Source organism: Melospiza georgiana, chromosome 7 (genome assembly GCF_028018845.1).
Source record: "Melospiza georgiana isolate bMelGeo1 chromosome 7, bMelGeo1.pri, whole genome shotgun sequence".
Classification (NCBI taxonomy): domain Eukaryota; kingdom Metazoa; phylum Chordata; class Aves; order Passeriformes; family Passerellidae; genus Melospiza; species Melospiza georgiana.
In genome coordinates, this window is record NC_080436.1 from 36097550 (window position 1) to 36110798 (window position 13249).

Sequence of the window (13249 nt, forward strand, 5' to 3'; positions counted from 1 at the left end):
AAAGCAGAGGGCAGAGCTGGTTTGGGTGATGAAAATATTGTGATTTGACAGCTCAGCTCTCCAGGAGAACCTGATCCTCTGAGAGAGGCACCACACTGACTTTGTGCTCCTCTGCACCAAACTTGAGATAAATGAAGAAAACTTTTACTGACTTACAAGCTATTTTTTAGTTTTTTTAAAATTTTTCTTTTTACGAACCACAGCTGTCTTGTAATTCCACAAATGTTTTTGTATTGCATTCCCACTGATTTCTTTTCATACTTGCTGACACTGCTCAAATGTTGTTCCTCTTAGCAGCAATATATGAAATCCATTACAGGGCACATGCTGCATAAGAAAAAAGGCTCACTTCAGTTCATGCTTCACCAGTGTTACTCTAGTTAGCTTTTCATTCTCCAGGCAGTATTGTTATAACACCAAGTCTCAGAACATCAGTTCTGAACTATTCTAATAACATTGCCAATGTTCACTGTGCCAGCTCTTTCACAAAGGATTATTATCAAAAAATACATCCTTTGTCACTGCTATCAGTACTTTTTTTGTATTCTCTGAATGCAGCTTGGATTGGGCACCAAATACAGCCCACCTTCAGGGTATATAAGAAGAGTGGATATTAATTATACTCATCCATCTTTATTTTCAGCAATGTTTGATTAATGAAAAGGTATGCACAACAGAACACACAGCATTTCTTGAGAACATGCATGTACCAAGCCTATTCTGTTTTATTGTTTTGATTATAATTGTCACTTCAATCCAGACCAATAACCTGACATTGTGAATGAGTTTCTTTTTAATGTAGTTAGGTCAGATGCTTGGTATTTTAATTCCTATAGTTTTGTCAGCAACCCTGAGTCCTTTTCCACTGAATTAGGTGACTTTTTCATACAAGCTCATACCTTTACATGTTCATAAATCAAATTTTAGTTATTTTGCTGTTAAAAAGAACCATAATTTCTCCTATCTTCTGTTTGCACATGAATGCAGAATTGTTGTATCACCTTATTTTGGGAATGAGACCAGTTCTTCACTAATTAAGCTTCTGCTCAAAATGCTCTTCTTTTCTTGGAATTACCCTAGATCTATGAATTAGAACTTGGGGGTGTTTTGAGGGTTTTTTTTGTGAAGGAGACTCAGAAATGAACATGTTATTCTGCTCTTCTACTCATGCACTGCTCTAACTCATATCAGAACCTCTCTACAACATAAACATGTCTTCAGCACTGACAATATCTCCTTTTTCTTACCAAGTGCAGCAGCCACAAGGTTTCCCAGTGAGCAGACCCGTGCTGCTGCACTGGAATTGAACTTTCAAGGGAGAAAAGATCCAGGGGGAAATGAAAAGGTGAAAGAGTTTTCTGTCTCAGTTTACTTACAAGAATTAAAAGATGGAATAGCAAGGAACTGGAAACAGTTTTGTAAAACCTGAGATCAGACAAAAAAAAAAAATTTTCATAATTTTCTAGCAAACATTTGAGTTAAAGGGAAAAAAAAAAAAAGAAGTGGAAATAATTTTAAAAAGTGTGGTTTTGGGTTTTTTTTTTTTTGGTCTGATTAAGTATCCTTTCTTCTCTCATCTTATTTTGGCTCCTCTATTACACCTTCTCCAACTATTCACAGCCTGAAAGAAGTTGTGGAGGGGGAGGATGAGCAACAGAATATGAATTCTTAATGAAAACTTTCATATTATGATTAGTTATTACAAAATTCTTAGTGTTTTTTGGTTAGAGAGTGTTTTTTTTTGGTTTGTTTTGTTGGGGTTTTTAAAATAATTTTTTGAAGATTCTTTTTCAGGCCGTTTTTAAAAGTTTTTTGATGTGAGTGAGTCTTATATGTATCTTACAGCTCTTTGAAAACCTTTGTGACAAGAAAAGGAGCTGAGCTCTTTTAATAATGGCATGTTATTAAACCACTAATGATTTGGCTGTTTAAAAGTGAGCTGTAATGATTATAAATATCCTCTTTGATCAGCAGAAAATGGTGACTAATCTGATAGGGAAAAAAAAACCAAAGTTTTAAGATTCAGAGTCTCTCCTGAGCCCAATGGCTGCTATGAAAGCTCAAAGGTAAGAGAGTAAAAAGAGAATAAAACAGGCAGCAGACAATAAGTGCAGATGTTTTATTTTTACCCTGAACTACTCTCCTGTCTAAATAACAATGAAGGAAAAAATGTATGTCTGACCTCCCTTCCTTTTTGAATTTCTATTCTTCCTCCCTGCAAATCTTTCAGCTCCTCACTGATACCTCCAGGCAAACATGAGCTGGATGCAAACTCAGTTCATTTTGTCTAATATAAATTGCATTTATGGTTTGATTTTTTTTTTTTTTTTGGAAACACATAGGTACAGAAAGAGAAGAAAAACAAAATGACTGTCAATAAATTTGTTTCACAAAGGCCTCTCTCCACCCCTCACCAGCTGATTTGCTCTTTGCTGGCTGTTGGGGATTTATTAATGCAGGATTTCAGGGCTGGCCTTGGGTTCTGTCCCATCAGAGACCTCACCCATCGTCTGCCCAAAATCCCATCAAGCAGGACAGATCTTGCTGCCTTACATGTCTACCCATGATGGCAAACAGGCTGAGCTGTCAGCCCAAAACTCTTTCTATTTATACCTTCAATCTCTTTGACTCACTAAGATCCGTTTTCCATTCTCTAGGATGGCTTTTCCAGACCCCAGGCACCATCTTCTGACCATGGCTCTCTAATAAGGAAAACTTTTCATTCAATGATGTGTAAATTTTTCCAATTCCTTTGATTTTTAGTGAAAAGTGCTCGGCGGACCTTGCATTGCGATTTGATCTAACCAAGAAAAGCCAACATCCCACAAGGATGGTCACACACAGCTTGAGAATAAACATTTGCAACAGCATCTGAACACCCTGATCACAACAGGGTCATGACCAAGCCCCAGTTTCCTCCTCTTACCTCTACCAGATTTCAGAGGTAGCATAAATTCAAAAGTAAATCTCAAACAATAAAAACATTTTTAAAAAAGAAAAAAAGGGCAGAATTAAACATTTCTTATGATTCTTCTTCCAGATCCCTCAAATATGGTATCTTAAAGCTGCTGTTTTTATACAGAAGGCTGAATTTCAAAATATCTTCTTATCCCCCCTTGCTTCCTGCTGTCTTCTGAAATTTTAGACTGAGGCAAATTCCCCTATTGTGTTTTACACAATGATATTGTGTATTTTTAATTATAATTATTATTTTCATACTGTGGCTTTGATTTGAGCCACAGAAGAAATCTGTGCTTAGCATCTTCGGAATCAGTGAGGAGGTTCACAGAATAATATTTTTATATTTTTTCCTTGGAATAAATTTCTGAGATGATGAACTAGACAACTTCAGCTGTTAATTCTTCACTTCTTCACTTGTTTCCCTCATTCCCCTTTGTTAATCCCAGAGGTATCAATTGATTGCTAATACAGACTTAAAATGCAACAGAGTATTTGGGGTTTTTTTGCTGTTGTGCATTTGTTTGTTTTTTCCTGACTCACTAACATTACCAAGAAATGGTACATCTACCATAACACATTAATAACTGTTGTTATTATTCAATCATCATAACACAATCTTCTCTTGAATGCATTCACAAACGCTGTGTGGAAGAAATAAGTGGAGCCTGTGGATTTTTTTGTGTTTCTACACCACAGCAGAAAGAAAAGCCGATTAAAAGATTTATTCAAATATTTACATGACACACACTGTTGCAGTATTAAAATGTGAGCTTGCTCCTTTCACAAATCTCTTCAGAAGTCTTTTCTCCCCTTTGTTCCTAATACAACTTTTAAATGGCAGTCACACAAGTCTGAATGACTCCAGCAATGACTCAATTGTTCATCCCCTCTGGTTCTTCTCTTCCCTCTCCTCCTCTTCTCCCCATCAATCCAGCATCTCTTTTAGTGATCTCCAGTGTGCCCTGGCAGCCCAGAAACCCACCCAGCTCCTGCCTGGTCACAGGCAGAGGGGACAGGTCAAGGTGAGGCCCCACCTGCACAGCTGCCTCCATCCCTGGCATCCTCAGCACAGGAAGGACCGGGGGCTGCTGAGAAACTCCTGGAGGCCACAGAGATCTCCCAGGGCTGGAGCCAGGCTGGGAGAGCTGGGGGTGCTCCGAGGAGAAATGGGAAGGGTTTGGAGAGACCTCAGAGCCCCTTCCAGAGCCTAAAGGGGCTCCAGGAGAGCTGGAGAGGGACTGGGGACAAGGGATGGAGGGACAGGACACAGGGAATGGCTTCACACTGAAGGAGGGCAGGGTCAGATGGGATATGGGGAAGAGATTTGTTCCTGTGAGGAGGTGAGGCCTGGCACAGGTGCTCAGAGAATCTGTGGCTGCCCCATCCCTGTAAGTGTCCAAGGCCAGCTTGGACAGGGCTTGAAGCAACCTGGGATGTTGTATGAAGGCAGTACAATCCATCTATCATCGTTGTCCTGGGACGTTATAGCCAGGCCTCCAGGCTGTAATTGCTTATCTTGTGGCAAGAAATCAGAGCTATTTTTGCTTACATAATCCTCAAGCCAGTCAGGTTTTTTAACTGGCTTTTCCTCATCCCTACTTCTACCACTGTAAATTAGAGTAGTCTTGAAGCTGGTTTGGAGGCACATTTACCACATGTATGGCTGTGGTTGACTGGAACACTTGTCCTCTGGATTTAATAGGAAATGGTGTCCCTGCCATGACAGAGGGTAGAACAGGCTGAGTTTTAAGGTCCTTTCCAACCTAAACTGTTCTGGAATTCTGCTATGATTCTATGGAGACTCATGTAGGAGGTGTCTAAACAATTTCCTTACCCCTCACTCTGCTCCACACATCCTTCCAAGCTCCAGCCTTGCTCTGCACATCCTCTTTGCAATGTCACCCTGCGCAACCTCCAATCACACATCTCCTTATGCCTGAACAGTTTTGTCAGTGGATGCTACATCAATACCCTCCACATTTCAAACCTCACCTCCCTCAAGTTCATCCTTTTCCATAAGCCTGGGAAATAAAGTAGAAAGTTGTGGCTGGCATCCCAAAAAAGCATCACAGCCATTGGTACAAGCTGCACATTTCTGGAACCAGGAGTAGCCCCAAGGCTGCAGCCTCATCTGCTCTTGCTGTCCTTTCCCAGCATTCCCAAAGAAATCAGAAAATGGGAATTAAGAAAAATTAAAAACATCCTGGTATTTATATTATTCCGTATATTATTCCATATATATCAGATGTCTGAGCAGCATGACCAGGACTGAAGTGTAGGGAGGGATCTGCAGCACATCCCCCTGCTCCAAGGCATTTTTGCTCTGTAAAATGGTGCAGCACATTCTCCATGGCCATTGTGGTGCAGTGCAAGGCAGCAATTTGCCTTGAACACTGGAGGCAATTAAGTAGACATATTTAGAGAATAAATATGAAGATGTACACAGTTAGCATTCCACAAGATTAATTCCTAATGTTCCTGAATGCATTCAAATATCTCATGGCTTGAACAACAGGCATTGCATGCTTCTTATTAAATACAAAGAGATGCACAGTCATAGAAAAATAAAATGCTCTGTGTAGAACCATCCTCTTGTGAGTTTTAAATGTGTTACCTTCCCCATCATCAATGCCTGGTGATCAGAGTCTCATGAACATTCCAATGGAATACTGGCTGGAACACTCTGAAAAACCATTCCCCATGAGTACAGCAGACCTGAACTGAGGATCCCAGCTAAACCCGTTCTAACCCAGCTTGTATTTGTTTCATGTTGACAGTCAGCAGCACCATCATCAATTTTACACCAATTTCATGGACCAGCAAAAGTAATTGCTTCTGTTCCTTGACCACTGAAGAAAAGAAGTCCTGTATTAAAATTTATCAAAGCTATCAACTGCAGACCTATGGAGCCAAACATCTTAGTTCAAAGGCATTTGATAGATAATGTATTATTGTAAAACAATTTATTCTCCCTCTCTGTTACCAATTGCCACTTTATTTCCTACTCTCCTTGCCCTTTTCCTTCAGTCCATGTTTCACTGCTGTGTCTGGGCTCTGACATGCTCCCAGGGATCATTGGATGCACAGTCCCTGCCCCTGGAAATGCTCTCCTTACCACAGGTCTGACACTTACACTGTGCAACCCTTAATTGATAATTAGTTAATGAAAGAGATGAGTACCAGCCCTGCAAAACCCCTAACTGGGTAAGTTACCATCTCACTGAGGGAAACAGGTATTTTTCTGGTGGTTGTGCATTAGATCTAGCCTGGAATAACCAAAACATCAAACACAGTTCAGAATGATAAAGTGCTGAAATCCTGCCAAAGTAACGTGCTTGGAAAAGAAACATAACAAACGTGGCTCTTCAAGAGCTGTATGAATAGAAAAATCTTTTTTTCTCTCAATTTCAAATTCAGTTTTATGAGAATAAAACTTTTATGAAAAATTCTTTCACCCCCTGTGTGATATGAAAGAGGCTCAGTAGCTCAAGTTCCATTGTAAGCTCAGTAGAATATATCAAACCATCACCACTAAACATCACACAGAACTTGCAGGCACACAGACGTAAAATTAACCACACTCAGGAAAGATATTCCTGAGTGCAGTGAGGGGAACCATTTGGAATGAGCAAATTTTCCACCATGCCTTGGCTGTTTCATGGATAAAATCAGAATTTCTGGTTCCTGGCATAACCGAACTCTTAACACGCAGATGTGAACATGCAAGAATAGCAGGGCTTGACCCTGTGCTACTACAGGAAGTTTATCACAGACATAAAGGCTTGGGATCACACTCTGAATTTTTTAGAATTGGAAATGGTCCCCTCTGAAAAAACAGCAACACATTCAGAGCTCAACTTGCACTATGGATGGTTTTGTAATTTTTTAAATAAAATAAACCCACTAAGTTATGAAGAGAGCAGTAGCACCCTAAAACTCTGACACCAAAATAAGTTGCAACTGCAATCAGCATGAAAGGCTTAAAAGAAATAAAGGACAGAAAACAGAAGACAAAAGAAAGGATCAGGAGATGTTTTTTTAAATAGCCTGAATGCTTTTTCATTATATGTTTACATTCTGTATCAAAACCCAGTCAAAAACTAACATAATAAATATATAATTGGGGTTTAGCAGTTAAAATGTATGTTAGGTATCCAATTAACAGAACAACATACACCAGATAACTAATACAAATGCCAAAAAAATCCAGTAATGAAATAACTGCTGAACTACAAAACATGCACTCTGATAAAATTTTCCACACTGTGTTTTCACCACAAAATAAATGGAGATTGCTTAATGAGAATAAGAAACAGTGTAAAATACCATTGTGACCTTTCCTCCAGGCCAGCCCTTCCCTCTCCCCAGGGCAGCCTCTCTTCACCTGGCCCTGAGCAGCAATGGTTTGTAGCCAGTGATAACAATTGAAATCTCTCATTTTTCTGTCCCTCCTCACAAAACCAAGGGCTTGGGCACAATTCCTACATCCCTGACAGTTAAGATTAGCTAATGACAAGCTTTGGATTCATCCAGTAAATCCAGCAAAGAATATACAAGTAAAGGCATAGAAAAAAAGGCTGCTGTCAGCAAATTTGAAAGCTTCAAGTTCTTTCAGATCAGAACTTGCAGAAAATCAATTTCTACATGAATTTTTATTTTTCTTTTTAAACCACTCTGCAGTCAGATCAAGTCAAGCTTACCATCTGCTGCAGAGAGAAATACAGCTCTACTCAAGATCACATTATCAAACTTCTTTGTAAAGTTTACATGCAAGCTGTTCCTGTCAGAATTGAAGTCATTGTGATAATGCTTCTTAATATTCGTTCAGGCTTTAAATAAAGACTGACAAAAGTCCACATATGGATGACAAGCTGTTCTACTGTAAATATTTTTGTATTTGTTGAGAAGGGGCTTATGGCAGTTTAGGACATATTCCATCAGGGATTTTGGTCAGAACTACTTACTGACTAATAAAACCAAGGTAAAATCCTTGCTCAAAACCATTACCAAAATTTAGTTATAAATTAATTTGATCCTATTTCTACTCCTATTTAGTAATGCTTTTACATCATTATTGCTTAAAAACTTTTCCCAGCTGGTGGATGTTATAAATTGGAGGATATTTAATACTCTGTATTTTAAGCAATTTAATTCCCAACTGGCACTGAATGTAGTTATCTGTGGAACAGAAAATGGTAATTTTACCATTAGAGCTGACCCTCTAAAGAATAGTAAAATTCTTCCACTTTTTTTGTGTAAATAAGCTCAGTACACTCATTTCCAATATTCCTGTAAATGAGGGGATAGATCAAAAAAATCCTTCAGAAACTCCTTTCCCACATACTTTAGTTAGAGGCACAACTTACAGAAAAGCAAACACAAAAGCAAATGTTGTGACAAGCAGGGATTAAATTGCTTTCTCAGTTTGGATTCCATTTTGAGAATTCACAAGGCACATGGGGCAATAATTATTGCAATTAACACAGGTAATATTTGCTCCAAGTTCATTACACATTATTGCTTTAGTATAGCAACTATGCAAGTAACTCAGTACAGCAAAGGAAAAATAGTTATTAAAACCCTCATGTGAAATGAATGTTAGTGCAAGGAAAGAGCCTTACCCTGCTGTTGGATCAAGAGCTATGGCCTTGGGGTTGCTCAGGTCCAGCTCGATGAGGGTCACACACACTGAGCCGTTCTGGCTGCACACAAAGATCCTGTCGCTGACTTGATCCACAAAGTAAAAATTCCCCGTGATCCAGTCCATTGCTATTTGCTGCACATCTGCCAAAAAGAAAAAGGAAAAAAAGAAAAAAAAAATAAAAGAGCTCAGGAGTGCAGTTCCAATCCAAGTGACTGCTGGCTGCTCTGCCAGCAGATGCTCCTCTCACTTAAAGAGCTCCAGCTGCTTTACATCTATTACAGGGCTTCTGACAAGGAATCCAATCCTCAATACACAAATAGGGGTTGGGGGGAATTTCTTCCCTTTTAAGTACAGACATCTGATTGCAACTGCAGTGGTTTGAAAGATGCACATTTTTTTTGAGCTCTGTTAAATATTTCTAAGTCTGTCATTGTGATTTTTTAATGGTCTCCTCAGAAGCAGCAGCACTGAGTGATGGTGCACCTGTGACACAGCTGGAGCACTGGGGGTACCAGGCTGCTGGGGAAGGCAGCTCTGAAGGCACTCAGATTCTGGATTTGGTGTTCCAGGATGTCTGCCAGAACCTGGGGATGGTAAACTTTAAACTTCACATTTGTAAAGTTTAAAGGAGTTTCTTGGTTATATTTAAAGGGGACTAAAAGCAGACCAGAAATACTTAACAGAAATAAATAAAATATTATATACATGTCTAAAACAACCTTATATCTTCACTCATTTTAATTTAAAAACTTTTTTCTTGTAGTTCTGGGGTATCTAGATGCTGCCAGATTGCTGATAGTTGCCACAAGAAGTAGCATTGAAGTAAATTTTCTGTGATAATATAGAGACATTCACTAACAACCAAGTTTTCCTTCTCAGGACTCTGTGGCAGCTCCACAGCACCCTAACACAGGCTGCTCCCTCTGTTCTTTTCCATGTGGGATCCTGGAACCACCCTCTGTAAATGCCTTATAAATCCTCCATTTTTCTTATAAATCAGCTGATCTGCCCATGCACCATCTTACTATTACACTAAGCAAAAGTATGGAGAAGTGCATAAAGGACAAAATTTTACCAATTTTATGTAACTAAGATTTCTTTCTCTTCTTAATGACCGTATTGTATTGATAGCACTGTGCAGGACAGAATTAGTTATTCTTTAATAAAGAATACTGCAATTAATAGAAAAATATATCCTGTTAAATATATCCTGTTTTCAATAATCAATACCAAAGATTTTTTATTTGAAAATCTTAACTATGTTTATTACACTACAGTGCTTTCAAAATAGTGCTAACATAAGCTGAGATTCTGTCATGATAAAAGAAGCCAGATTGATAAAATATCATTACACAGAGAAACTGTTGTTGTTTGTTTTTTTTTTTTAACTTTTAGTTTTCTGTATGTTTATAATCCTTCAGCTGGGGAATTTTTAGATTTGCTTTTCACAATCCAAAAAAAAAAAAAAAAGTTGCTTCCATCACATCCATGCTGCACTGGAGAAAAGTAACTAAACTTGATTGAACAAAAATTGAATTCATTGAGTTTTTGATGATAAATCAGGACTTATGAGCCTTGTACTTAAAACAGACATGGAAGCTCATTTTTTGTCCTTCAAAGTGCAGGTAACTTAAATAAGATTTACTCAGTGAAATACCAGGAACACCAACTGTATCCCACCTCAGCCACCCCATTACACAGTTCACTGCTGTCTTCTGTCTCTCCCATTCCTGCCCTTCCACTGCTCATTTCCCTTTTAATTCAAAGGGAATATTGCTTCTGATAGGTCCCATTACCAAGATCTGCTGAGCCAGAATAAAGAAATGCTCCATTTAGCCCAATATCCAAACTCCAGAGAAGGCCAATGTCAGACGCACTGTGAGATATGTGAGTACTGATATATTTCAGACAATAGGAAGGAAACACTATTTTTTTCCCTCCCGTTTTCCAACCAAAATATGGGACATGCTTTTAAAAATGCCAGAAGAAAACTCTGTTCATCTGGAAATCAGTAATAATTAAAGCATTTTCAACATGCCTGCTTACCATTTTCTGAAGTTGGATTTGTGGAATGAAAAAAATTATGGTTTACTGATTCAGGGAGACTTTTGAAAATTACAGATAAGCTCCCGTGTAACAGAAGCATTTCAGAAAATATCTTTTAAATGGGACAAAAGGTACAAAAGGGATCCAATTTCAAACATTTGTAGAAATAAAACTAGTAATTAAATTCCTGCAAGGAGAGCTCTAGAAGATTGCTGTAGATGAAAAGTGGTTGAAAAGGAACAAGGTTAAGTAGCAGACTGTTGGTGGAGGGTGTGTTTTTTTCTTATTGTGTGAATGTACCTATTTTGAGATAAAAGTGATACATATGTGAAAGGCACATCACACACAGGTTATTTGATTTGTTAACATAAGAGTACTTGGAGTTATAAAATGTTTGCTCTGTTCTTTCCTTAGGTTTTTGGTAACATATCGCAAGAAATTGCACCAAACAACTTGTTGTTTGCTTTTTTTGTATGGAAACCAAGAATAATTTGTTCAAGGTCATATTAGGGATAACCATTTGCATTAGGTAGTTAAAGCTGAGCTCAGCATTCCAAGAAAAGTGAGACATCTAGAAGCAATACCACACCATAAACTTTGTGTCAAACAGCATTGGTAGCTGTTTGAACACTTATTTATCCAAGTTCCCTACCCAGCAGGATTTGGGAAGGGCATGGAGCTCCCACCAGCACAGGCTATTGGAGAGGTTTAGGCTCATTCCAACTGCATTCCTTGTAAAGCTGTTCTTTCCATGGTTCCTCACTTTAATTACAGGGTTTCCAGAACAAGCAACACATTAATTCACAGTAATTTTCTGCAGAAGAACAGACTGCCAGGGAGATGTCTTGAATCAAGGGTTTAAAGAAACTGAAAGAGTTAAAAGTTTAGCTAGATTCATTTAGGAGGGGATAGAAACAGTTAAGAGTATAGCAAGAAGAAATAATAAGGGATAGTTAATCCTTAGTAGATGGAATGGTTAAGGCTAAGATATAAATAATGTATTTGTCTTTACTGTGTTTAAAGAAGCAGGAAGGGATATGGATCTAATTGTGAAAAAGAAGAGGACCTAGGCCCTGAAACTTGATCTATAGCCAAGGGGTCAAAGCCTGCCAACAACACAAAAATAAAGGTCACTTTGAGCTCAGAAGAGCACCCATCCATTTAAGAACCCACCCACCCATTTGAAGTGAAAGACTGCAAAAGTGTGAAAGAACTTTGGGCTAATTTAAATACATTTTAACACTAAACAGGGATAGGTGGGGTTAGGTGATGACTATGTATTAGGTGTTTTGGGAATTATATGAATATGTGAGACATTTTTAGATAAATAGAGCCTGTGATTCTTTGCACGTGCCTTTGGAGATTGTTCCGCTTGTGCCCAGTGCTGTAATAAACACCACTTTTCAACTTTAATTAGTTGAAGAATCATCTGTCTGTGCTTCAGTCCTGCTATGCAGAGAACACTTCCCTCCAAACCAGCCCATCACTGTCCTTAGCAATTCCTGTGGGCACTGAGCACATTTGGCATCCGTGTGTTGGAGCCACCATGGATCTGCTCTGGGGTTTGTCTCTGTTCCTGTGTTGGACACATCCACCTTCCTACCAGAGAAGTTTGTAAAGCATTGTCCAGGTCCATTCCCCCACCAAACTAAATTCTACATGAGAAATCCCCTCATCTGGCAGAGAATGGGCTGTGTGAATCCCATTTTATCCCCATGGCTTGGCAGCAGCTCTGCATGAAGCTGCTGTGAATGTTTCCCCATCCATCACACGAGTTGCACCCACTGCAAACCACTGAGGAAAGGCTCTGGTTGAATTGGGGACTTTTAAAATATAGATAAAACTTTTTGTACTCAAGAAGTTCCTGAATTCATTTCATGCCTATTTCTGGATTCATATTTAAACCCCACTATGTGCAGATGTCTGGTTCACTCACATCTTTAAAGTAATTAATCTTTTTTTCTTTCATTTGCATGGTTTCAGAAGTCTCCAAAAAGAAATGTTTTCCCTTGAAAACACACATATTTATTCTGAGCAATCTTCTATATAGTTCTGAGAGCTTTTCCTATATTAATAACAGTTTCCTTGGAGCATTTCTGCCAAATGTGATCATCTTTCCTTTATTACTTTCTAAAAACTAGGATTTCCTCTTAGGGACTTCATAAAGAATAGTTAAGACAGCATATAGGTTAAATTCTGCTCTACTTAATGACATTATGTAGACTGTGGGCACAACAGAAGTGTGTCTGGAAGTGAACTTTTCCTATGTCTTTTAAACACTCAGACATTATTAGACCTTTAGAGAAAATAATAATTTCATATAAGGGTGGCTAAATCTTCAAAGGGTTCTAGAAATATATGTCTTATGGCCAATCCATAGTTTATGGAAATCAGAGAAAAATAGAATGGCTCTCTTCTTTTACTTTGATTTTCCAACATATATCTTGTATGAATTATTACATTTATTTCCATTTCAAATCAAGACTAGCACAAGACTTCAGATTTTCAGCAGAAGAGAGGCAAAAGCCATGACATATTCCTGTATTCTGTTACTGCCTTAATCAAGGATTCTGCCTATGCGCTATCTATTAAAATCAG

At 38.4% G+C, this 13249-nt stretch overlaps 1 protein-coding gene across 1 annotated transcript in view; it reads right to left on the reverse strand.

The window, feature by feature from the left end:
- The window catches only part of LRP1B (LDL receptor related protein 1B), a 642008-nt gene that overhangs the window by 262463 nt on the left and 366296 nt on the right, over positions 1–13249 (reverse strand). The window contains exon 7 of the mRNA XM_058028149.1: positions 8583–8745. Within this exon, the coding sequence (XP_057884132.1) occupies positions 8583–8745 (163 nt within the window). The remainder of the gene's footprint in view (positions 1–8582; positions 8746–13249) is intronic.